This window comes from Lissotriton vulgaris, chromosome 6 (genome assembly GCF_964263255.1).
Source record: "Lissotriton vulgaris chromosome 6, aLisVul1.2, whole genome shotgun sequence".
Lineage (NCBI taxonomy): Eukaryota > Metazoa > Chordata > Amphibia > Caudata > Salamandridae > Lissotriton > Lissotriton vulgaris.
In genome coordinates, this window is record NC_141694.1 from 1,530,803,719 (window position 1) to 1,530,831,644 (window position 27,926).

Sequence of the window (27,926 nt, forward strand, 5' to 3'; positions counted from 1 at the left end):
AGACATCACAACACCACCGGAGGTGTGCTACAAATGGAGCCGAGTTATGTTTCGGCATGAGCTTGGATTCAGGAGGAAACTAACTATCATAGTGCTTCTCTATAGTGTTGCCCCGTCTCCTGGTTGGTGTGCTTGATTCTAGGTGCTATACTAACATTAGTACACCACGGGAGTTGTGGTACAAGTGAAATAAATATATGTTTCAGGCATAATCTTTGATTAATTTTCTTTTAAATATTTTTCCTCAAGCCCATGACACTTCCTTGGCTCTGGTAACCGGTGCTTGGATCTTGCTCACCCTTTCTACTCCAACACATCACAATCCCACATTGTTGAAACCATCCTCCTCATGGCGTTCAGGATCCCCTGTGGGTCTCATGGAGTCACTTGGAAGTCTCATTCTCCTTGTTGTTTCAGTAAAACTACTATCTTCTCTCCAGAATGGTTGAATGGTTGGGCACCGGCACTAAATGCATGAAATCAACGCCATCTGGGCTGCATTTTCTGCATCCGCTGGAAGAATCCATTTACACACGTTGTGGTTCTTTTGGGTGTGCTACATTTAGCATATATACTTGAAACGCAGTAGCTTTTGTATGTACCCTGAAGAAATTGACCATAAACATCATGTGTAATTGATGAATTAATGCCCGCTAGCTATCCCTGTTCAAAGATCACAGCGATCCTGGAGATATTTGTACACAGAAGGGATGGAGCGTATGCCATAGGCAACCCATTCTCTCCTCCAATTGTTTCCATGCCCAGACCACTGTGCTCCAGCTGTTTAATCTTTTTCTAGATTTTGGAACTTTACCAAGTGTACCGCCTTTTATTTCCATGAGATACGCCATTCCATTGTCCACCTGTAAACGTGGGCGAACCTCCCTCTTCTATAACACAAAATCAATGATATAGTAAGGATGCCAAGAGCCCTAATGCAAGCAAGGAAATTGGGTCCCCTGTACCCTGGTTTAGTAGTAAAAAAAAACATCTGTACTTGGAGTGGAATGGGCCTCTCAAGTCCTTGGGCGTCGGTGCCACTGCACCAGCTACACTATTGATAGCTACACCCCTGCTCACAGTGCACCTGTGCCACTAAATAATGTATTTGAAAGTCAGACTCCATAATGGACTATCGTAGGGTCTCACCAAGGTATCCCAGACTAACCTGGGTTGGCCTTCAGCCCCTGTTAGACTGGTACGTATGCCACATAAGCAGCAGATGTTGTCTCCAGAGGGTGAACCACCACCATTTTTAGTAATAATTTCCTACCAATTATCGACCGCAGAAGTTTCATCCATGTCATGGATAGGACTTCTAATGTCTCAGCAGTGCTCTGTACCTATATTTAAAAAGGCTACAAATGCCTTGACATTGACTGCTAAGTAGTGTTTGGTGTTGGTTTTCCATATGACCCCCAGGTCACTATCTGTGATTTCAGTGCTCTCTGTCAAAGACATCCTTTCTGAGTTACTCCACCTAATTGTAAGGCCAGACTATTATCCAAATAGGTTCCCCTCTTGTACCATAGGTCGAGGGTTCTCCTCTGGGTCCCTTATTTATATAATAGGATGCCATTTGTGTACACACAAAGCAACAACAGCTTGTCCAAAAATATATTCCATTATCTGCAATTTTCTCATGCAGCAAACAGGCCATCGGCTCAAAAGTCAGAGCAAACAAAAGAGGAGAGGGTTGGCACTCCTGTCTAGTCCTCCTTGAGTCAGACATAGCATAATTTGTTAATTACTACTTGAGATATATATAGATAGATAGATAGATAGATAGATAGATAGATAGATAGATAGATAGATAGATAGATAGATAGATAGAGCGTTACCATAGTCAAATCAAGAGCACTAACCTCTGTTAATCAGAGGACTTTTCTCAGAAAAGGCTACTCAATGGAGTCTCTGCATCAGAAGTTACCAAGACCGCCCTCACATATGAGCGAACCTGAGGTAGAGTGGAAAGCACTCTTCTAAGGTTCTTTGGAATGGATATGCTCAATATAAATCTCACTTGGTCTGGGAATACCAATTGCATCATTAAGGGCAGCAGGCGATTAGCAATTCCTTTAGCAGGAATTTTGCATTCAACATTAATGAGTGACAAAGATTCTATTTCACCAACAGGATTCTATATGACCCTCATGCATGGACAACTTTTCTGGGTTTCAATAGCTATATCATAAAAGCCGCCTTACTGTCTTTGTGTGACCCTAGTCTTTTCTAATAAAAAAAATTAAAAGTCACTGGTCAGCCCCTCTGCTTTCGCAGGGCCCCCTCAATCCATGGGAGCACAACTTGATTACAGTATTGTGTAATCATGTCAGTAGGAGCAGTCTTCTGTGCCACGTAGAGCAACTTGTAATATTGGTCAAATTCTGCATTGCTATAACTTGGTTTGTTTACTATCACATCCTTATGGTTTCTAACACCCAGGATCATAGTTCGGCCATGGTCTTTCCAGAGCAGCCCAATTAACATCATGCCTGGGCTCTCCCTCTCACTGTTTCTTCCTCATGGAATGCTGCATCGTCTGTGTTGGAGCTGTATACATTCACCAGTGTAATCTTATGATCCTCTATACATAAGTGTGGAATCACAATGTGGCCTGCAGGGTATCCAATGAATTTGTCCGTTTTGAAGTTGATACATTTATAAAATAGTGTTAGTTCCCCCAAGAATTTGTGGAATGTGATAAGAAATGCCTATCACACTTCCATTTTCTGACAAAGGTCTCGCTCACAGTAAATGACTTTCCTGTAATAATTCTGTATTCTCCCTGTGCTTCTCTAGATTAGCCTCTACATTTTTGGCCTTAACAGGGTGGTTAAGCCCCCACATTCCATGTAGAAATATTTATATGCTTTGCTGTTTTCACTCCCAGAGTTTTGCTTCTGGTCTGTAGCTTGTGTAGCTCTGAAGCAGCAACTGGTTCCTAACATCTACAGTCTGTCCTGTGAGTTTGGTGATTGGCGTCATTTTACATCCCTTCCCCATAACCTTCCACTCCCATCCCAACTGATAACCCCACAACCATCAATATCAATGATCTTTGAACCTTTCTTGCTCCCCAAAAACTTTAAACTGTCCCATAAACTGAGTGGCCTCTCAAGCGGTACCATGTCTTGGTGCCACAGCAACTACTGGTTTTCTTTATCTCAGACATTTTATTACTATTTCCACTGTGTTCGCTGTAGTATCTTTTACTAAGCCGAACAGTCACACATACATCAATAATGGCAAGGGGTGTTGACTAATACCTTGCATTAGATCTAATAAGTGTTAGAGAGGGTCTGTCATTTCATTTTGTCAGACCAGGGTCCATTACAAAGATCTCTGCTTCTGCCATTGTCTGTTTCCTTTTCCGAGGAGCGGGTGCAAGTTACAATATTAGTCATATATTTCCTTATTACATTATCGCTACCTGTCCATATTCCTGAGCCTCCATGTGCCTCGCCCCTGATGTGCTTTACTGCAGAGCCACAATATTTCAGTCAACATTTTCCTTCGTTTTTTACAATGGGCTAAAACAATTGCACCTCTTCCTAAAGTGCTTGCACATGCAATTTCAAAGTATACATCACTGCTTACTTGAATTTATTCTCAGATTGTAGCTTATTCACCTCACTTAATGACGTTGAAGACCCCTGGACAGAAGCTGGAATGTCTGGAGCTTTCATCATAAAGGCTCACTTTCCAAAAGCCATGTTCCAAGTTCGTGTTTCTGTTTCTATCATTCAAAAGCAGAGCAATGACTATTCCTAGGTGTCCGCCCATATATAATGATTGGTGTGCTTGTTCTGCAACAAATTAGCTAAAAAAACATTGCTCCCCAAAAGTGACCCCAGCAGGCGCCCCACAAAGTCCTCTATATTATCTGTTTATTTTCATCAATAGCCACTGTAACAATATTGTTCCTTCGAGGTCTTTCTTCCAGGTCATCGACTTTAGATTAGACCTGTAGCATTTGTGATTGTAATTTACTCACTGAGACAGTGTTCAAACATCTGCCTACTTAAGGTCAGAGATTCAGTGCTCAACTTGCAAATAGGGTCACACACCTTTTATATTTTTGTCTGCTTATGCTTCAATTTATATATCAGGGCATCAAAATGTTTATGTTCTCCGATGGGTCGCCGTAGATATGATTCCCATCCTCTTACATCTTCAGTACCTTCTACCTCCTCTTGAAGGAGACTTTGGAAGCTGCTTATCAATCTTGCCCATTTTACAAATGACGTCACTTTTGATTCACAGAGTTAACTGGTTAAATTTATTAGGTTAATCTCACTAACTGTTGCTGATCATCAAACTTCACCCCCTCAGATGTCAGTCAAGGTCTCACGTTCTCTGGGAAGTTATGGATCTTTACTCCTTGAGCCTTTTAATTACCCTGCTACAGATGCTTTAAAAGAGTTCAGTAGGTGCTGATAGACTGTTGGAAATCCTTAAGGCTTCAAGCCTCATCCATCGTCCTGGGAAGACTTTGAATGTGCCTCCAGCAAAAGTTCTGATATCCAGGCTGCAGTATAACTCTCTCATCTTGCCTAAGACTGCAGCCCTCTCCTTTTCTGCACTCGCCTCAGCTTGCGCAGATCTTTTGCTTCATTTTCCCAGTTGACACCTCATCAGTTCCTTGAATTGTAGTGCTAGGATGTCAGTATTTTATCCAGATCTTCACATTACAGAGCGGTCGTGCCATGAAACACACTTAAAAGTGTCCATCTTGGCACTTGTCATTATAGCACCCTAGTTCCCCTCATTTGTATTCAATAAACCAGCAGCCATTGCTTTAACCTCTGACTGGATCAAGACAGCGTGGCCTGGTGACCTGTGTCACACTATTGACTAGTTTCAGTATGGGTCCCCCCGTTCCCCAGGTGATTGGTTTTATGCTAGCGCATGTACTCAATGATAGCAATCTCTGCTCCTTTGATAGAATTTGATTGTGGACTTACCCAGGCTGGGCAGTGTAATTCATCATAGTTTTGCTTGGAATTCTCCAGTAACTTTCTAGAGTCTCGCCTGTATGCCAGTGATCAGTGTACGGCTCAGAGAGAGGTACACATTTGTCTCTATGGCTGCCTTCTAGAAGCTCATCTGTATACCAGTGGCAGAAGCATGCTTCTAAGCTCGTAAGGAGGGACATATGTGTCTCTGTGACAGCCCTCAGCGGCAGTTCTAGGTGTACGTAGCCAGCCTTGTTGAACAGGCGCTCCAGTTGCTGCATATCTGCGACCTGAGCACAGCTCCAAATAGGGACATCACAGCTTCTACTTTGGGAGGACAGGGAAGACCAGAAGAGGCACAGCACAACGAGGTACAGTAGTAATACTGCTTTCAAGTACATTATGCAGAAATTGAGAGCTTATACTTTGCAATATTTGAGTGATAACGGCTTGTGGAGTAATTGTAGCATTGGAAGACCCATTTCTTGCTATCTTCCAATCAGGCTTCCAAAGATGAATCAGCATTGAGCTGCCTGCCCTCCTCCAAGTGCTGTCCTACACACAGGGAGGTTTTTCTTTTTGTGAGTACATGCTGTTCACTGTGCGGGGTGTATGCCCTGCTGGGGTGCATAATGTGTCCAATAAGAGGTGGCATTCATGTGCATGCTAGCCCTACTCAGTGCATGGGTGCACACTGCTCTGTGAGAAGTTATTGGAGGTGCATTTTTTGTCCCATGAGACACTGTAAATTTCAGTGTATAGGGACTTGTGAACAAAAGGGATGTGTATTATTTGGGTGCACACTGAGCCCTATTAAGGCATTATTATCTGTGAGTGCTAGATGCACCTATGATGTACCGTGATTGATATAGCCTGCTAGCAAGGGTGCAGAGGAGGGAATGGCCAGAGGAACTGCATTACAGTGGGCTGCTTATGATGCTCTGTTGCCTGTTGCATTGCCTTACATTTTTGCACTCATGTCCTGCCCCTTGCCATTCTTTTAGAAGTCCTTCATTCTTAATATTACAGCCCATTTAATTTCCTCATGCAAGATGGCTATTGCATCACGACTTTGACACAGCGGCCATCTTATCTAAGAGATTCCTTTCAGCATGTAAGGTTACTAGCCAATCATTTCACCCAGGAGGATACCTCTTGGTTTATAATGTGGTTCTGATAAGCCGGGCTCGTTATTGTAAACAAAAGTACACACCAAACCTTGTCACTAGCAAACTTCATCAACTTGTGTTTTAAAGTCATTTACTGCCTCTGTGTATCTCCCCATTACTCCTACTGAGCACCAGGAATACTGCAGCCAGTGGTGTTGCAGTATCTGCCTCACAGGAGGGACTACCTTTTGACCTTATCAATGTAATTTGTAATAATTATAATGAAGACATCCACTGAATGCTGTGGACTGTCCCAAACCGTGACGGGCAATCCATCAAGACAATATCAGAAGGGTGTTCACTCAGATAAGCTAATGGCTAAAGTGAAAATGACATAACCCCCTGGGATGTTGTATATTTTATGGTACATTGGATAGTATAAATTGTGAAGTCTGTGGTGTTTGAAGTGGTGAGGTGAGGTTTTGCTACACAGTAAATGCTGTATATAGCCAAACCAAAAGGGGTTTTAAGGCCACTGCTGAGACAGTAAGATTCATCCCAAGTTTGAAACAGTTGGAGAGGAATCCACAGCCCACTCAGTTGCCCATTCTCACCCGTGTATCAGAAAAAAGACAGATTTATCCCAGATGACCTTCAGGTGAGCAAATCTCCTAAAATTTTCATCAGTGGTCTAGTAGACCACTGTGGATAACGAACACATCAGCGATCATGTGTGTAAATGGCACCTTGCCCACTTGTAAACCCTTCCAACCAAATCCATGAACCAGTGCATCCCTCAGGATCCATCCCACCAGATGTTCAATAGCAAGGAGGAACAGAAGGGGAAGGTGATTTTTAACAGTATATTATGTACTTTTATGGTATTTTTTAAATACCGAATAAAGAACTATTGATGATGATGATGATACTGCGTTTCATCAACACTCACTCTGCCTCTCGGCTCGATGTAGAAAGTATTAACAACCCGTGAAATGTGGGACGTTCATTTTTGCCAGAACTAAAAGGAAATGTCCCGAGTCCACTGAGTCAAATGCATTCTCAAAATGGAAGGGTAGAACACCGGGGCACAACATATGATTGGCACAGGGAAACATCTGAAGCACTTTACTGATATTATGCCTGATCCCGCTACCATTGCTTCTTTATAGTCAGGTGACCTATGCGTTCTCTTTCTAACTGTTGGAAGAAACAGCAGTTAGTTTGGTATCTAATATCTCCACCCTACATTTCCATCTCCATCTCCTCTTCCCCATGTCACCTTTCTGCAAACTTTCATACTTCTTTACTTTTAAATCCTTCTTCCCACGTCCACTCTCTCTATCCTCTCTTCTTCCCTTTCCGCCATTGCCTACATTTCATGTTCCTGAAGCAGGTTCTCTGTGAGCACTATTACTTGAGTATTATTAGTATTATTATTATTATCATTATTATTATTATTAGTAGTAGTAGTAGTAGTAGTATTATTAGTACTGGTGTCCCCAAGACGCCGAAGTCCCGCCGAACACTATCAAGTCGGCCCACAACCTCGGGATAAGGTTTGATGAAGCCCTATCCTTCAAACAACAAGCAGGTACTGTGGCCGGGTCCTGCTTCAACATTATCAAGGGCCTCAGAAGGTTCTTTGACCTCCTCCCTCTGACAGCCAGAAAGACGGTAGCAGTAGCCCTCATTACATCCCGTCTAGATTACTGTAACAGCATCTATGCAGGTTCCAACAAAGCTGTTCTACACAAACTGCAGATGGTTCAGAACGCAGCTGCCCGCCTAGTGCTGAGACTTCCTAGGAAGTCATCCGCTTCAGCAGCACTTAAAACCCTGCACTGGCTACCTATTCACAAGAGAGTGCTATTCAAAATCCTACTAATCACTTTCAGGGCTTACCACCAGTCGGGCCCCACCTATCTGTCTCAAAGGTTTGGAAGATATACTCCCTCCCGCTCACTCAGATCTTCTAACCTAAACCTATTGGTGGTCCCCAGGTTCAGACTCACTACAAAAGGAGGAAAAATCCTGGGAGTGTTGGGAGCCAGAGCCTGGAACAAACTCCCAGCCCAGATGCGTCTGATCCCCTCAGAGAACCTGTTTCGAAAGGCCCTCAAAACCTGGATTTTTAATGCCTCCGACACCCTATGTCTAGCGCTAATCTAACCCTAACTCCTTACAAACTCTTGTCAGATCCACTAAATTCTCCCCTCTCCTTGTTTTGTGTAGCCTCCCATTCTTCTCCTCTGTGACACGTTTATGACTAGCGCCAAGATGCTCCGTGGAGTGTAAGTCGCACTTTATAAAAACCACATCATATCATATCATATCATATCATTGTTAGTTGTAATGACCAGCAGTTGAGCTAGTCATCTCAAGGATCACATACTTATAAAACGCATTCAGTATCAGGCATTAAACGGTAAACTCTTTTCTCGTGCTTTGAACGTTGTTTTGTCCAGAATTTTCCAAATGTAGTCGATCAATATTCAAATCGAGGCATGCATTATTGTTCCTTCTTGTAGAGAGACCAAGCCCTCACATGCTACTGGCAAAACATTTGTTATTTGAGTTACCATGGTTAGTCATCGATTCCAGATTGGGAAGAATAGATTACTGTCTGCAACTTGGCTTATAAAATCCAGATGACGCAAGTAGCTTTTCCCGTAGAAAGTTTCATACTTAAATTATATTTAGTCTAGGCTCCAGCTCTTAAATATGAAACAGAACCCATTGTGCTCTTTTTTATGAGGAAAATCTCATTCAGTCCTATTAGTAAACACTTTAGTAAATAGCGCTTTAACAAACCTCCGTTGTTCTATTCTCCAAAACCCTCCTCAAGGCCTTATACTTGATAATGTATTCTTTGTCTTCTGAAGCCAAAATTTAATGTCATGGAATTTGTATCGGTCAACGACTGCATATCCCTTATTTGCAGATAATATAAACGTACAGGCTTCTAAATCTGAGTTTCTTTTAAACAACAGATTCCTGAATTTGCTTGATAGTACTTTTGTTTGTAAATTGAAACCATTAAGTGAAATGCCATGGAAAAAGAATTCCACAATTGTTAAATTCACATCGTACTGAAGAAAAATCTAATTTTACCAGGACTGCCCCCATTAGACTTATTGAAAGATCTCGGTGCAGTGGTCAAAACATTGTAGGACTGACCGTCCGAAGTGAACCATTTCAGAAGAAAAGGCCAAGTTGGAAGCATGCTTCCACACGTGGAGAGCCTTCTGGTGAGATTGCGTTCATGTCTTAGTGATGAAGAGAAGTGCGTGAACATTACCTACCTCCCAACCAGTGCTTTAAATGGGGAAAAAAGTGCAGGTACTCATCAAAATTGAGCTGTGACCTGGGGGTATGGCAAGAAGGCGGGGCTAGGAGGCGAGACTTATGTCACTTTAAAGGGCGCAAGCATTTTTTGGGGTGTGAATAATGACAAATTGCTCCAATCTGTAATATATTGTTGATACCCTTGTATGTATTAAAGATACTTTTAATATTCTCTTTCAAATCACCAGAGTCAGAATCCACACTGCCTAAGGTCATAGGTCATAGGTCAGATCAACACAGTTTAGAGGACAGGACCGGCCCATTTAAAGCACTGGATGCGGTACTACCCTTTGCAAAAACCTCATAAATGAGACCCCTAATTCTTACAATGCATATACATCTATTACATAGGAGGAGTTGAACAAAGTCAAAAACCTTCCACCAAGTCAGAGTTTCTCTGAAGTACTTGTGAAGTGATAAGCTAAGTATCTTTGTTTCCTTCCTCTGTATTGGCATCTAGATGCTGGCCAAGATGACAGTTGAAAAAAAGAAGGGGTGAAGAACCTTTAAATCAAGCTTTTGTTTATATCCAGCTGGAAGTAGAAGTGAAGGAAACTCCCCTGCTGGCCTGCTGCATGGAGCAAAATGTAAACAACGTGTGGGCACTGCTAAATTGTGTCCTGGTGTTGGAAAATGACACCAGGACAAATTCAGAATATTTCCCTTGGTCGGCCGTATCCCAGATCTGGCCCGGAAATAGCTGTTTGAACTGGGATCCGGTGCGACACCCCTTGCTCTCAGAAGGATACACCATGCTGATCGAGTAAGGAAGGTCACCTCACCTGAAGAAAGTGCCAAAGACAACTCTCCGTTCAGGGCCGGACTGGGAACCAAACCCGGCCCTGGCAAAGTGCTCGCGCCGGCCCCCGAGCGGCAGGAACAATGAAAAAAAAATAAAGTTTTTTATGGTTGTACTTTTAAAGCTCTTCTCAGTCTCTGTGATGCTTCTTTTCAGTGAGCTGTACTTGGGCAACCTGTTTTGGGCCCACCTCCTGCCCCTTTCAATGTTTCTTAGTCATGCAACAATGCTTTAGAACAAAAGGTGTGTTGTCCATTGCATGCGTCTTATGACGGCATAGTTCGACACTACTGACAATGGACTTTGCTGTAGCACCTAGTTACAGCCAAGTCACAGCCCAAGCCTTGCGCTAAGTGAACCTTCTGCTATTCTCGAACCCAGTTGGGAAATTTTGATGTCAAATGTGGATCGGTCTACTCGTGACATTGTATAGTTATCCCCTAAGTTTGGCTTCAACTTGTTTGGCCTAATGTCAATATTTCTTGGGCTGCAGACTATTTATACCCTCATCACTCCCCTACTTGTGGTAGCCCCCCACTAGCTTCGTTCAGCAAGTCGCCCCATAGGCTGTCATCACAGGAGGTTTCTTCCTCTCATTGCCCGCGTCCCTCCCACTACAGGAAGGCAGACTCACCAGCCAGGTGGTGGGTGGTGGGCGGGGGGACTCTCCAAAGCACCTAATGCTTTGCAGCCTCTGGCTCAGCCTTCCCACATGATTAATTCACCACTCCTCTTGGCAGCTGGTCACCAGTGCAAAGGCTTGTCTGTTGTAATCATACACTTATCTCCTTGACAAACAGACTGATCGGCGAGCAACATCTCTTTTGTTCCCTCGTGCCATGTGCCACTGTCCCATACGGCAGATAATACGGGCAAGCACGAAGGTGAGTGAGCAGCAGAGAGTCTCCCCATCGGGCAACATGACGTTCATTCGCCACTCTGCTTTAGTATGCCTTGAACAGCAGACTGGTGGTTGGCTTTGTTTGGTCAGGCAAGAGCCTCAAACACTCCACACTCCTGGCTGCCGGAAGTGTGGTCAGATGCTGTGTGGTGCTCTAAAGGGAGTAGATCCCTGCAGATGTACGACTCACTCCGTGCCCGACCAGCCTAGTAGCCATTTTAGAGACAGGTTGAGGAAGGGAGGCAACATAGATTGTAGAAAGAGAGAAGAGACTAAGAACAAGAGGATTTACTATTCCATAACATGCACAGGACTACAAGTAAGTACTTTTAATTGTATTACTATGAAATTATTATTGACTGCTAATTGCAATTTAAACTTTTTACCTTTCACAAAGTGACCTTCACCTATTTTGTGACATATAAATGTCTCAACGTATGTAATTTGTTTTATAACGTTTTAGTCTGTGATCTCAATTTTCACACATACTTGAAAGGATCAGTTGTTATAATGTTAGCCCTTTCTGCAGATGATTTACTTCCTATTTTGTGAGCGTAGTCCGTTGGGCAGACAACAAGAAAAGTTAAAATAGGATGGGATAAGGGCACATTTACAAATTTAAACACAAAGATCAATACACAACATCTGTAAGTAGATTTTTGGGGGATATGCAAATACTATGATAAATATAATAAACCATATTGTTATAAAATGATAGCATTAGCAAACTAGATATGAAGACCACAGCTTTGGAATTCTATTTCCAGGTACATATACAGCATGATGAATGGCCATTCAGACAGGGAATTTTACACTCTTGTTTTCACAAGAGAGGAATCAAAACATGTTCCTGTGCATTTTTCGGGGCATGTGTGAGTATTTTCTGTCCCCTACTGTGCTGGGATGACTGTACAAATGTTACCAGGGAGGGCTGGTAGGCCTCGTTGCCAGTAACGGTACAAAAGGGGTTGGTGATGGACGGAGCTTCTGAATCAATCAGACACTCACACCCAGTCAAGAGATCTGGGTTTAATCCATCACCGTTCTTTAGCCCACTCTGCCACCCCAGTTCAGACATGGCTATATGCAAATCAGTCTGGCCCTGTGCCGAGTGGGCTGGGTATGCACAGACGTGAGTCCCAGGCTCTCCACATCACTGGAGTCAAACTATCCAGGCTGAAGAAGGCTGATAGCCAGAAACCGGTCCTTGGATGCTTGATTCCGGTCTAGGAAAGACATGGCTTGGTAGTTCGGGCTGGACTGTTCCCATGAGGCACAGGGTCAAGGCTGATCTGCATATAGCCAGTGTCTGACCTAGGGTGGTGTGGAGTGCAAAAAAACGATGGATTTAGGCCCAGATCTTTGTACTGGGGTGAATGTAAGACATTGTTCTGCATTCTGTCCATCAACTGTGTTTTTTGCAAACTCCTTGCCAGTAAGCCGCACCTGGGTGAGAATGGTCAGACAACAAAGGGGTCCCAGAGACTCTGTCCCTACTAATCTGGAGCCAGGCTTTCCCCCTTTCTTGTAGTCTGTGGGCACCAAGTGACAGAGAATGGTGTTGGTGAAACTGCAACGGACCTCCAGGAGCCCTGACTGAGCTTGACAAGTCTGATAGGGTCACTTTGGGACTTCCAGAGCAGACCGACCACCTAGACGCACCATAGGAACTCATTGCACCTGACCAAATCTCCAGGGTTCGGAGAGACCAGATGTCTAGACCTGAAGGACGTTCATTTGGTTGCCCTGTGACTTCTGAAAAAGGATTCCACTTGCCCCTGAAGATGACAAGAACTGTGAGGCCCAGGTTTTCGGAGCCAAGCTGGGTATCAGGCAAGGGGTTATGATGATCTCTCGGAGAGCTTACCTGGGGCCGGCTCAGAGCTTCTGAACTCGGACATGCCGGGGAGACCTCCCCAGTCTTGCAAGACCTCCTCCCATTCACTTTGCGACACAGTAGGGTGGATAAGGGAGCTAAGGGCCGGGGGCTTCCAACCCATGGCCAGCCAAAGCTCTGACCTGGAGCTATGTCAGAGCTTCTTATACTAGGTAAGCCATGGAGGCCTCTCCAGGCCCACAAGTCCCCGTCTGGGTCTCTTTCACATACGGCTGTCCAGAGAACAGAGCCCACGTCCAGTAGGTTCCACCCCAGGGCCCGCCAGAGACCATCCAGGGCTTATGGGACCCCTGTCCCTGGCACTTTAAGACACCGCAGCCTGGAGAAGGGAGTCAAGCACATGGTGCTTCCATCCTAGGTCCTGCTAGGGCTGTGACTTGGGGTCTGGTCAGAGCTACTTATCCTGGGGAGCCAGAAAATGGGGTCTAGGTTGGGGGCTCTCACCTCAGGGTCTGCTGGGGCTATGTCCTTGGTCCCTCCCAGAGCTTCTGAACCCAAAAATGTAGAGAAGCCTCCCTGGGTCTATGTGACCCTGTCCTGGGTATTTTGAGTGGGCCAAAGAAGGGAGCCCAGAGCCTGGGACTTTCAATTCAAGGCCTTCCAGGGCTCTGTACTGGGGCCTCGTCAGTGCTTCTAAACCCATACAAGCAGGGGGACCTCCGCAGGCCTGTGAGACCCTATCCCAGGCACTTTGTCACCTGGCAGGTCTTAGAAGAAAGCCCAAGGACAGGTGCCTCCATACCCAGGCTATTTGGAAATCTGGCCTGGGGCCCAGTCTTGGATTCTTATCCCGGGCAAGCAGGGGAATCCTCCAGGGACCTGTGGTTCCATGTACAGGGCTCCAAGTGACACGGTGGACCATGGAACCCAGGCCTGGGCTGGGGGTTTCCACCTCTGGACCAGTCTGAACTCTGATCCGGTTAAAGCTTACCATTACTGTCAAACAGGGGAGGTCACCTCAGGCCTGTGAGTTCCCATACTGGAGACTTTGTGAGATGGCGAATGGAAACCAGGTCCCTGGGGTTCTCACCTTGGGCCTACCAGAGCACTTCCCAATACGTACACACCGAGAGACAGAGGGTGGTCATGCCACAGGATGTATCCAGCCTCCTGGAGCCCTGACTGGGATTCAAGGTACACATGAGCCTTATTTGGGGCTTTAAGGGCAGCTTGGAATTCTAAACACTGAGACACAGGGAGGATATGATGCACTTGTTTACTCATTTTAAGTACAAAACGTCACCAGTGATGCTGTCATGGCATATTTTGCACCACCCAGGTAGGCGTGGCAAAGGACCCCTAATTTGAGTTCCCCCGGCCTAGTTAAATGTTAAAGGAAAGCAGAAGGAAATAGTCAATACATTGTGCCTTATTTTCCTCCGCAAGCATATGATGGACCAAATGCTGAATGATTCACACATTCACCCCCAGTCAAGAGATCTGGATAAATCCATTATTCTTTTGCTCACTATGCCACCCCGGTTTAGACCCAGCCATATGCAATTCAGCCTTGACCCTGCTCCTCATGGGAACAGTCTAGCACGATCTGCCAAGTCAGGTCCTCCATGGACCAGAAACAAGCATCCTGGGACCTGTTTTGCGGGATTACCCTTAATCAGCCATGCTAGCTTGAAACCAGTGGCACAGTGAGCAAGGGACCCACGTCTGGGCATACCCATCCCACTTAGGGCGAAAAGTGTTACGCAAACAAATGAAGGACAGAATGCTAAATAAATCACACATTCACCCCCAAGTCAAGAGAACTGGGTAAAATACATTATTATTTTGCTCACTATGCCACCTCAGTTTAGACCCAGCCATATGCAAATCAGTTTTGATCCAGCTCCTCATGGTAACAGACCAGCCCGAACTGCCAAGTCTGGTCCTTTCTGGACCAGCAACAAGCATCCTGTGATCGGTTTCGGGGTATTACCCCTCATCAGCCAGGCTAGCTTGAATCCAGTGGCACAGTGAGCAAGGGAGCGATATCTCATACCCATCGCACTTAAGGCTAGAAATGCTATACAAACAAAACTGTTTCTGCAGTTATACAAGATGATAAGTACTGCTGCTACTCACAGGTTGCGATAGGTCACTCAGAAAAATTAACACACTATCTAGAGTACCTGTTGGCAAGGGCACATCCCACTAGGTTTTCCACTGACAACCCATCCTTGGGCCATATGGAGAGAAGCAGACAGCTAGGCTCTTCCCACTGACAGCTCTTGTCACTGCTCTGAAGCCGCGATCTGGACTCTATTTCCATTCTTTTTGCCCATTGATTCTCGCTGTCCCATCTCCGAACTGGTCATGGGTCAGCTCTGGATGTCCTTGGGCTGTAGGTGTTGCTTTCCCTGTGATCCTTCTTTGGTATTTTCATCTTGTTCCAATCAAACCCCACTTCTACTTCATCCTCCTTTCTTTTCTGGCCTTGGCTCCTTTGCCTGCCACCTACATGAAGATTGCTGGAGACATCTTTCTGTCTGACATCCTCCATCTTCCATGCTCTGGACTGCCTGTCCTCATGCCTCTTCTACTGCTAACTTCTGAGTAAAACAAGGAAAAGTGTGTGATGGGCCTAAACTAGATTGTGATAGGTAAGCAGCTCAAGATGGAAAGACCCTAACACCATAGCTTTCCTGGAGAAATTATTTGTAGATTGGAGAGTCAGTTGCTAGGCAGAGATATAGGCAAGATAGCATTTCTGGTGAGCTGCATCTCATAATTGTTGATTTATATACGCCCTGCATTATCCTGAAAATGTAGACTCTTTGTTTTAACAGAATTCCTAACTGATATTTCCCACAACTCCCGTTGGCATTTACGATAGACTGTGAAATGTTCTGATGTGGTAAATTGTGCTTCTAGAGTTGTACAGAGGTTTGGGTTGAGTTAGTGTCATGTTTAGGATCTACAATCTGTGATGTCACATGAGAAAGAGTATTATCACTGCAGGAGAACAACTTCTCAATTCAACCAATCAACCTGTTGGAGAAATGGCAATAGTCCTTTGTTCTTTCCAAACAGACCCTGAATTAATGGAGTTTGCAGAGTGGCTGAACATGTTATAGGCACCCATCCCGCAGATCTGTGCTGAATGTGTGTGCTATAATTCAGTCCTCAATAATGTGGTTAACTACTGGTTCATATGAAGGGATAAGCGGCCTTCGTGGGCCCACCTCACTAGAGCTATTGGATTCTGGTGATTTCTACAGAGCTAAGTAATGTGTAACTCTGTCTCCAAACTAAACATGATTTGGCACATGTTCCCCTAAATTATTCATATCACACATTATGTAACTGAAAAAATACAAAGGCTGCACTGGGTGTGGTCTCAATCAGATAAAGCCACAGAGGAGTGCAGAGAATCCCAAAATTACATAATGAGGGCGAAGGGCATACCTCCTAAAATGGTGGTGTCATGGTAACAGGCCATATTAGATACACAGAGGGAATAGAAAACGAAGCATGGTCTAGAAGGGCTACAACCAATTGTGCACTAGAACCATAGACATATTGCTAAAGGGGGTATAGTAAAAAAAAGACAAATCTTCACTCGGGTGGGGCTTAGACTAGATGGGGTGTAGTCTCCTGCCAGTTTCAAAGCTCGTAGATTATGTTGATTCCTCTGGTCCCACACATCAGAATTTACTTCTGAGCCTTGGAGTTTCCTTGGCTGGATTTCTGCATATATCCAGTTTATTAGCAGTATGTAAAAGCTGTTATGTGTACTTATGATTCAAAATGTTCATTTTCAGTGGAAACAAAACAAATCTGATATTTTTCCAGGAATATTTGCTTGGAGGAGAGTGCATTATCTACTTGAACTAGGAAGTCCAGTGTTTATATGATTTAATATGCGTGTGTGCTTCTATTTCAGGTAAGCATTATCGAACCCGGAAACTATGCACAAGCAACTAACATCCAGCCGCAAAGGCCTGCAGAGGAAATCTGGAACGGACTCAGCGAGGAAATGAAGGCGATATACAGCCAGGAATATGTGAAAGAACTCTCCGACGTCGTTCATGCGAAGCTGAAGGAAGGAAGCAGCAAGGCACATGAAGTCCTGGACGCTATTGTAGAAGCTTTAGCATCCGCCACCCCTAAGGCCCGGTACTTGGTTGCAAGTGTAAAGGAGAAGATATTGGTTTTTGTGTTCAATATTTGCCCAACCTCTTGGCTGGATGCCCTCTTGTCCTTAAACTTTAAATAAGTAAGGCATTTCTTCATAGGTATACATATTAAACATTAATCACAATTTTATATTTCCAAGGGCAGGATTTTATCTGACCTCATCTTATATATCATAGGCATGTATTTTCCTGGAAGAGGATGCTGGACGTCGAGTCACTCAATTTCAGAAGTATCAGGAGTGACGTAATGTATGGGTGTTATGCTACGAAACAACGGATCACTTTACATTACTTGGAGAAATGGGAGACAATCTACACGATTGTGTACATCAAGTGGGGATTACTCTAACATAATTTATATATTAAATTTCACATTTTTAGGCACAGGAAGATTATGTGATTTAGCCAGAATCACATGACGTAGAGTCAAGCCCAAGTGCCAGGGTCCAAACGAGGTCCCCCAGGTTACTTGCCACTAGACCACACCTACTCTCCACCTCTTGTCCCCACATAATGCACACATTCCAGTTGTTGTCTAGTGGATTACTTGGGAACGTAGAACCAGTAAACATCATTTTTAAATTAAAGACTCTATTTGGCAAACATTTTGTGCTCTTGGACAATCACCTTTTGAACTTTTCTTCTGCTCTCTTTTCAGCAAGATGGGCAGTATTTCAAAGTAATCAGTGTAAAGGCTGCTTGTAATGGTGCAGTTTAAACAATGGGCTAGATATTACCTTGGGGTGGAGAGAAGTGCCCAGTGTCAAAACATACTCATCAAAAGACAATAAATGTATAGCCTCTGCATCAATTAGCAATGTGGTGCTGCCTCAGGTCAACTACTTTAACAAACTGTTGAATCCTTGACAAATCATGCTCTGCCTGTGCTTCTGTCCACTAATATGACACAATGTCAGCACTTTGAATCATGTTTAATGGAAGAAATAAACACAGAGAGCATGCTACCAGGGCAGGTTACCAGCATGGTTCACATTCAGGGCTAACTATCGCTAGGTGGCTGGATCTGCATGGCAACAGCTGAATTGAAGATGCATTGCAGCTCCTCCCTCCCAGCCAGCGAGAGGTACCACTTAGGCAGCTCATAAAGGGCTGAAACCAAAGAGTGAGTGAGGGTTCCTTGTCTTTTACAAAGGTTGACAGTGGCAGCGAACCAAAATGCAAGGTAATGAGCATCCCTCAGTGTCTCTGTGCAGCCAGAAGAACAGGAGTCCTTCCTGCGAAATGCTGGATGGTTGCCCACCCTACTCAGAGACCTCTACTCATTTTCTGTTGCTGGTTGTACTGGCTTGATACCATGACCATAGGTAGCAAGGGCAGGACTAGGACTACCAAAGCACAAGTCAGGAGTGGCTGAATGGCACAATATGAAACGAGAAAACCTGGAATTATTTCTGGCTTCCCCGCTTGACTTAATTGTGTGATTCTAGGCAAATATTTTATTTCACAGTACTTCCTTTTTCCTTATTGCTTTTGAGAGCTCTTTGAAATATGTGAGGTGAGGGTAAGCGCGAGGTGAGGGTGTGTGCTATAAATGCACCTCTTTTGTATCTGATTTAAATAGAATACAATGTTGCTCTTCCTAAAAACCTAGCACACATATAGGGTGCATATAATAGATGTCTTGCTTTTTAATTCACTAATGGCATCATCGTCATGTCACAGAGGGGGCATGAATATTTGTAAGTATATTTTTAAAAACTTTCACTTTTTAATAAATACCTCTAAATGCAGTGACATTATCTGATGTACTAAGTTGAAAGGCATCTGCATGTTAGAGAAATACATTTTACGGGGAGTTTTAAGAGTTTTCGTTATGATATTTTGCACAGTTTACGTGCTAAAAATTTCCGGGCTTGGCTTATGCATGGGCTCTTAGAGCCTAGGTAGACCCTGTGCTCTGGTATGGCTATGCTCTCCCTGTTAACTTGTTGGTTCGTCCACCTCGAGGCCCAAGGAACATGTCATGATTTCAGCATGAGCACTGTCTGCATCCTAATAGATGTGACTTCAATTCAAGGTCCTTGAACCAATCCCTCATTAACCAAATCGACGTGGCTGGAATTCTCCCACGGTGCGGAAGAATTTGAGGCATGCGCGGAACGGACGTCACCCAGCCGTCCTCCGCACACGGCCGTCCGACTCATCGAAGAGGTTAAAATATTGCCCCGCATTGAGTCCATTCAAATTGTCTGTTGAGATGAACATTGGCCCCCGTAGGTACTGACCAAAATAACCATTCCAATGTCTTCACTGTCAAAAATGCTGTGCTCCACTCCCCCCTTTGAAATGAGTGAAGGATTAATCTGACCTGATATGAAGTCAGACAATTTTGTTCAACCAGGAGCGCTCTTCAACTACCACTGGAGTCAGGAGACACTTGTGGAACCAGTCTACTCTTGTGTTTTTTATATAATCAAAATATATACTCACTGTGCGTTTAATATTTAGATTTTATTTAGGTATTAGGAAATGTAGTGGCACCTGAGAAGCATGAATAGTTAGAAAATAGCATCTGTTACACAGAAAGGCCAAAAACAAACTACTTCTGCCATTTAAAAAATATTACTTCGTCTGGTTATAATTATTGTATAAAACAAAGGTTAGTTACAATGACAGGAAAGGGTAATATGGTAAAACTCTGAGGACCTCAGTGTCAAGTGGTAACAGTGTTCTGCTGTAAGTCCTTTACTACAATCAGAGATATTACCCTTCTGCAAATCTACGTCAATGTGCTTGGAATGGGGAAAAAGTTGTGATGAGATTGTATTGCATCCGAATTCCGCAATTTTTACCAAGTTACAACCTCTTTCCCCATGGAAATTCCTCCAGACAATACCAAGAGAAATTTGTGTTGTGAAAACAACACAAAGCATTCTAATTTCGCTCAACTCACTATCCAATATTGGGCATCAAAGCCTTTTGCTCCCAGATTTACTCCCTCACTTGGTATAATGGTCTAAAGTTTGATCCTTTCATTGAGTCCCCCTATATTAACATGAGAGGATGTTACAATACCTAATGTTTGCAGGTTCCACAGAGCCCAGGATATAATGCACTTGTAATTCGGCAGTTGTGACGGAGTACCCCATCCGCGCTAACTCTAAATCAGGCCCTTACTATCCTATGGGTCATCTACTTCATTCTTCAGGTTTTCAGGTCATACTAACGAAGGGCTTGGCTTTTTAAAAAAAATGAAAAATATTCAGCTGAGCATTTCAATCTCAATAAATTTTTTGTGTCTGACACTCAGATCTTTCGCCTAATTTTTAGGCCTCCCTGGACAGCGCAGGTATTGTCTGACCTTATGTGATCAGCAGAAAAAGAGCTTTAAGAAACACTACTGAGAGAGATTTTTTGGCTCTACCTACACGTTGATCTTTCTCCCTACTGGATTTGATTGGGAAGAAGTTGTGTGAATCCACTGGAAAAAAGTGCTTGTTGCACAGATTATGCTCAGTGTCTTAGGCCTGAGTTGGTTATGGTAACAAGAGACTGAAAAGGGCTGTATGTTTAATTGGTTTATAGGGGGAAAAAAATCAGATGCCATAGAGCCAGCCTGAAGCTTAGGAAAAATTATGAGAACAGTATTAGACCTGATTTATTAATAGTGAAAAATAATACATTAAAGCCAGTGGGCTTTTATGGGTGGACCATTATTATTAAAGCCAATAGGCAAACTTTTCTTAATGTTGTTTCACACAGATTACTGTGGTAGGCAAGGGTTTTGGTTATCCCCTCCAACAAACCATGGCTTTTAATGTTTCACTGATTTCTAGGCCTGTCTTTACCATGCAGCTGTCTGCGATGGCTTATGTGATCACCGGAAAAAGAGCTGTAAGGGATACTAAGAGAGTGGTTGTGGCTCTGCCCACATGTTGATCTGCTTCTCTACAAGTAATTGGTTGAAAATTAGTTGTGTTACTCCACCTAAGAATAGGTTCTTTCATCATAACTGGAAGTGACATTGTTAATGTAGACATCAGGTCAAATGCAGCTTTGTTTGCTGTAACCTCATGAACAATACAAAAGGAAATAGATCAGGAAAGGATTTTTTCATAGTAAAATATGTAACATCAAACTCAGGAACCTTACATTGTGTACCGTCTGAGAAATTCAATAGGAAGTGGTTATACATTTTGAAATGTCTGACACATTTAACCAGGAATGGGTTTTACATTGTCAACTCCATGACAAATGCAATAGCAAGGGTTTAGAATATATATTTCCTTTTGAGTCAAGCCAGTGTAAATGCGTGTGCCTCTAAAAAGAAGAGTTCATTTTCATGTTAATAAATGTTTTGGGTCTACATAAATTGTTTGGTGAGTCTCTCTTGGAGACAAAATAATGGTGTAATGTTGTAGCTAACAGGCTTGAGTATTAAATTTGGCGACAAAACACAGTAAGCCTTTCTTGTTTCATAGTGAACAACCTGACAAAGCCTTAGGACTTACCCATTTTCCTCGTGAAAAATTAATGTTTTCAGATAGGCATATACATGACAATTTCTGTATTTTTTATGATTAAAGCCTTCTGGTACACACATTGCCACATGGTATCTCAAAGATCATGGAAGCTGACTACTTACACAAAATTAGTTACCCCATGTCGTTTTTCTTGGGGGTACAAAATGTGCAACCTGCCAGCCACTAAAGGAGGCGCTTCAATATGTAAAGCCATATGAAATATAGTATTTCAGTTATATGTGTATTAAAGTGCCTTTCTTTATTAAAGAAAATACTTTGGTTGGACATTCATTTATTGTAAGGTATATTTGTCTGTTGCTCTTTTAGCCCATTTTTATAACCGTTGAAAACAAATAGGAGTGTGTGCATACAAGAGTTTTAGGTTGAATGAGCTGCTCCCTGCAGATACTTAAGTGAAGAGAAACTTCACAACAGTTACTCAGTCATTCTGTAGGAGAAGGGGCATGGGTGTCAAAACGCGAGGGGTAGTGGAAGTGACACCACATGAAACTTTGGCCATCGTGAAATGACTGGAAATTACATCATATGACATTTGACCCTGCAGCAGTAACAAAAGTGAAATTAAACAGCCCAGAATAAATGGAAATAAAAAACAAACAAAAAAATGTATGTGCATTTTTCTATTCAGTCAAAATTGTAAAAAATACTGTTGCCCCAGAAACTGTGAAATACTGAGCAAACATCAAGGGGTAGCTTCAGAGTCTTTTCACGCAACTCAGCACAGCAACCAAAGTTGCTCTTCTGTCTTGTGTGAAAGAGAGAGAGAGTAGGACAGCACCATATCTACTAATATATGGTGTTTTCCTCTCTCCCTGCGCTCCTGCATTTTGGGTTCCCATGCACCAAAAAGCAGCGCCATAGAATTAGGGTGTGTTAAATTCCATCAATCATAGGTTTTGATCACGGAGATGACCCTTCTATTTTGCCTTACTAGCTATTTTGCCTGTCTTTAGGCAACTTTCCAATGCACATTTTGTGACTTTGAGGTATCACCCTGACAAGGACTGTGAGAATTACTCAATGAGAGTCATCATCCACCCTATTAAAAAAAAAATGTTTTATTCCTCATCTCTCCTTTTAAGCCTCAGCGGGTCTTATGAAGCCTCCCGGCTTACCGCACTCTCTTAGGTCACCCGACCAATAACTTTTGTGAGGGAGCTTGGTGTAATCATAGGACCAGCTATATTAATCTTAAATTACGACCCCAACTCATGAGAGGATGCCAGATGTTTAGTGGCTTATCCTCAGCACCTTCATATTCCAGTCGGGCCATAGCAAACGTGGCTTTCAGCCAGTCCTCCCTTTTCAGTGATAGGGGATCTTTCCATTTCTTGCAGATCTCTCTCCGAGCTAATAGAACCAGGTATAGTAGTAGGCCTCTACATGACTGTGGAGCAGTCTGACAGAATATACCATCATCCCCGAAAAAGACTTGTGGCAGATTGACATCAATGTTGAGAGTCGCCAACCTCCTTCCAGAAGATGTTCAGTTCCGGACACTCAAAAAAGACGTGTAGGTCGTTGGCTAAAGGTGACAAGTATCTTGGGCACTTAGGAGGTGGGGCTGGAGCGAACGTGGCTATCTTTGCTGGGGTGTAGTAAAGCCTGTTGATAACGAAGAAATGGTTCTTTTTTAGACTGGTGGGTTTGATATACTTGTATAATACCTTCATGAGGGCTTAAAAAGGTTCTCTATTAAGGGTCCAAGGGGGTTTGATTCCACACCATCATTAAAGAAAGAATATCAAGATATTCGGCTTCTATTAGGTGGTGATACCACACTGAGATTTCTTTCCTTATTGGGTGAGTGGATTGACACAACCTTTCGATCTCCCCATTCCCTCTTACTTCCCCTTTCTCTGCGCCAAACCAAGACACAAACTGTAGATATTTGGATCTAGAGAACCCTGTGCAGATTCTAGCTCTCAAATATTCCCAGGGGTGAATCCCCTCGTAATCTGCCAGCTCGGACCAAGTGGTGATACCCGCCCTCTTTATAGGCAACGCCAAGGTGTCTCTAAAGTAGCCCGGTGTTCTGGGTGCGTCCCAAATGGGGGCAAGGTACGAATAATAGCCTATCCCCCATCTGAGTCTAACCTTATGCCACTACTCCAAAGCTGCCCTCAGAACCTTCAGGCGTACTTGCTTAAAGAACTTTGGAGCCCCGAACATATATAAAAGGCCTCACCACTTCCACCTCCTTCAACTCTCACCATTTCTCCCAGCAACCTAACCCAGGATGACTCCTCTGGTTTCACAAGTAGCATCCGAATAGTTTTAAACTGAAATGCCACCGCATACAAACTAATATCAGGAAGGGCCAACCCTCCCCCCCCCCCCTTCCTTTATTAAGTCTATGTCTAAGTTTCTTCCAGGCCAGCCGGACCCTCTTGTCCCCCCCACACAAAACTCCCAGTCTTACTCTGCACCTTGCTAATGCTCCTATTTGGAAAGGTTAGAGGTATAGTGGTGAATAGGTAGGAAAGCTTATGGAGAATGGGCATCTTTACGCAATCTATTTCTTTAGTAACTCTATTCAGATTAATCTGGGGAATTTTTTCCAGATCTTTAACAATGTAAATACCCAAGTATCTAAACTCTGTACTGACTGTTCCTGCCAATTGATCCAAGTTCCAGCACATTACCTCTGTCTTTGATTTTTTGACTGAGTAGCCAGATGGGGGCCCAAATCCGACCAAATGCGCCTCTCCCCTGGGGGATGACCCCCTCTGGATCACTCGTATATAATAGTAGGTCGTCTGTGTACAGAGCTATTTTACAACTATCATGTTCAGACCTAAAGGGATAGATTGATTCATCTAACCTCATGGCTTGTGCCAGAGGTTCTATATAGATATTGAATAAAAGGGGCGAGATCGGGCAGCCCTGCCTGGTTCCTCTCTGAATATTAAAGCTTGAGGTTAATAAACCATTTAGAAGAATCCAAACAGAGGCTCCCTGGTAACAATTCCGCAGGGTTAGGATTAAAATGGGGCCGAATTCCATTGCTTCCAATACTTCCCAAAGGTACCCCCAGCAGACTCTGTCAAATGTCTTGGTCGCGTCCAGGCAACTATGGCCAAAGGATCGGATCTCTGAATGGCCAAGTCGATGTTACCTATTAACAGATGTGTCTGCTCCTGGATGTACGTTCCTGCAACAAAGCGCTTCTGATCTGTATGAACCAACTTGGGGACCAATTTCCCCAATCTCCCTGCCAGTATGCCCTTAAAGATCTTATAGTCTGCATTTAGCAGGGAGATTGGACGATATGATCCCGCTTTTAAGGGGTCCTTGCCTGGTTTCAAAATCAGAACGATTGTTGCCTCCTTCCAAGACTTGGGGACTCTACCAGTAGGACAGTAAACTGAGTTAAAAATAGTACCCAGAACAGGGATCAACTCCTCTGCAATACGTTTATACACTTCTGTTAGAAATAAGATTTCTGGTTGGCTAAGGCTTGCGCCAAAGCCAGGCAGAAACCACCACTCTAGTCAGGGCAAGGGAGTTACACGCCAAGATAACCACTGCTCACCCCTTGGTAGCTTGGCACGAGCAGTCAGGCTTATCCCGGAGGCAATGTGTAAAGCATTTGTGCAACACACACCTACAGCAGCAACACACTAGGCACACCACAAAAGGAACCCCAAACAAGGTTATATAAAAAAAATAGCCTTTGTATTACCATAAACACATTAGATCATAATCACACAATTACACTGTGCCAACTGGCACTGGGCATTTACACATGACAGGACAACGTGGGCCACTGTCCGAGTCAGCACTTTGTAGAAATAGCACTTCTAGAAGATAGAACAATTGTAGCACAAAATAACATTTGTAGAACACAACCAGTAACCACTGGTAAGAAGATAAGTACATACTACGCAATCCTAATCACTTTAGGCATAGATCACGCAGGAAACGTAAACTCACTAGCATAAACTATACTAGGCAAAACAACCTCCTAATCATGAAACACAGTTAGAGGTATCCGAGGCATAAATGCATTTCACATTACTCATAAATCACATTTGGCATTAGGTAATCACCATCACAAATGCAGTATACCATCACCTTGCGCAGAATCACATTCGGTACTGTCCCTAGGCCAACTGGGCTTCCGTGGGGCTCAAACGCACTTTCTCCCAAAAGTCAGGGCTGGCTGCGCACGCAGCCAAAGAAGAGTGCGCAAGAGTTTAGGGCCTAAACGTGGCAGCTGCCCACTACTTGATGGGCAGCTGTGTAATCCCAAAGAACATGTCCCCTAAAAATGAAATGCCTAAACGGTGCAGCTGCCCGCTACTTGCTGGGCAGCTGTGAAGTAGGGAAAAATGCGGCAAGGGCCCTCAGTAGCCCTTTAAACAAATGGCGCCAAACGTTGGAGCCACGGGGCTGAGGGAAACAACCAAACACACGTTGGAGCCCTCTAGGCTCTGAAAATGAAGTATGTCCCTAGGAGCACTCTGGCTCCTGAAAATAACTGGGGCCTCGTTGGAGCCCTCAGGCTGTAGGAATAATGGGGCAAGAAGGTGGCAAAGGATATGGGCCCGTTAAAACATTGGGGCAGCCCACCGCCACCCGGAGCCGCCCTAAATGCAAGCCGGTCACTGGGGGGAGCGGCCCGATGCCAGCCGGGGCCCCTCTAAAGACACTGTCCCCACTGCGTGGGAGCGGTCAAGGAAATAGCCCCCAAGTCCCCCTGGGACTTCTAAAAACAATGTTGCCCCCAACATGGACTATGTCGAGCTCCATTCACCGGACTGTTGTGGGGACTCCCCCCTGGTGCTGCTCCTGGGGCATGTGCTGCTCATTGAAGCCCTCCTCACCGGAGCTTCTCTGGCGGCTGGAGGCAGTATGCGGGGCTCTCCTCACCACCTGGGAGCCCCGCTTTGCTTCCTGCTCAGGGCTGCTTGTCTCCTCTCAGGGATGCGACTTCTGGCCAGGATTCCCTCCCTTCTGTCCCGGCGACTGCAGAGGCGGGACTTCCTGCTTCCTCTCCAAGGGGAACAGCCGCGAGAGTCCCGGTTGCTAGGCAACCCCCGGCCAGTCGGCAACGCGGATCCTCCTAGCTCCCGGACCCAGCCTCGGGCAGGCTGTTTCAAGGAGCGATGGGCGCCACCACTCCAAGGCAGCACTCCTGGCAATGGGGGCCGGTTCAATCGTGCCCCCTTTTTAAGTTTCGAATTGGCAAATTGTGGGCCACACAGATTCTTTCCTTTGAACCCAGAGAATTTAAACCGGTTGGCTTAAGTTATTTGAAAGAACCCACTTAGAGATTTTCCTGGATTTTCATCAACCTCTTGTCCTGAAGATGGTCTGATGGTCTCATCGCCATCACAGACCGAAACGTCGACTACGACATCTTTTTCTTCGTACATTTATTGTTTTGAAGGAACTGTTTATTGATATATCTAATCATATCCTTCTAGTAATTTGTGAAAAGATGTTAACATAGTTGTTGTGTAGGTTGACTCACGCCACTTCATAAGCTATGCTTGGTTGTTTCAAATCCTTCTATTCCCTGCTTTATACATTTATCATATATTAAATATATGTTTATTTTGAACTTCTAGAAGTGGCACTTCCACACCAGACACATTAAATCTGCGCACACCATCACGCAGCATTTAATCTCACGAGTTCGCACATACCAAACTCGCCCTTGCACTCCCCACACATCAGGAACTACCATGGACACTCATATTCCCCATGCATTCCTATGGGCAGGCCAATCTCACCACACGCAGTCAGACTGCGCACGCACTTTCCACTGGGACACGGTGTTAAAGTGCGCAGAAGCCAAAAACAACTAACACCGGGTCACCTTTAAAAGCAAAAAGTTGTGAACCTGCCAAAAGGGCCAAGTCCAACAACTTCACTCGGAAGTGCATCCGAACCTGCAGCTTTTTTGTTCTTAGATTTTTTGATTTGCTCGGTTATTTCCTCCAAGTTAAAGGGAGCTTCTAGGTTGTTCCTACTCTCCTCTGACAGGGAGGGCAGCACTTTATTGCTCAACCAAGATTGTATGGAACCGCGGGGACGGAGCCAATTCCTCTTTATAGAGGTCTGAAAAAAAGAGAAAAAAAACAGGTTTGCATATCTTCAATGCTACTTGATGTCTCCCCGTTGGTGTTTACTATCAGTTCTTTGCTGTTATTCCTAGTACGATCGGCTCTAGCTTTCCAGGCCAATAATTGTCCTGCTTTCTCCCCGTATTCAATGTTTTGCATATTTCTAGAATGCCATTGCGCTTTACACTTTGCATCTAATTTCCCT

The 27,926-nt window shown here is 44.1% G+C and overlaps 1 protein-coding gene across 1 annotated transcript in view; it reads left to right on the top strand.

The window, feature by feature from the left end:
* LOC147709102 (D-beta-hydroxybutyrate dehydrogenase, mitochondrial-like) overlaps positions 1 to 21,898 on the top strand; it is a 149,854-nt gene extending 127,956 nt beyond the window's left edge. The window contains exon 4 of the mRNA XM_086927708.1: positions 16,890 to 21,898. Coding sequence (XP_086783834.1) covers positions 16,890 to 17,222 — 333 coding nt within the window. The 3' untranslated portion in view covers positions 17,223 to 21,898. The remainder of the gene's footprint in view (positions 1 to 16,889) is intronic.
* Positions 21,899 to 27,926: the final 6,028 nt, after the last annotated feature.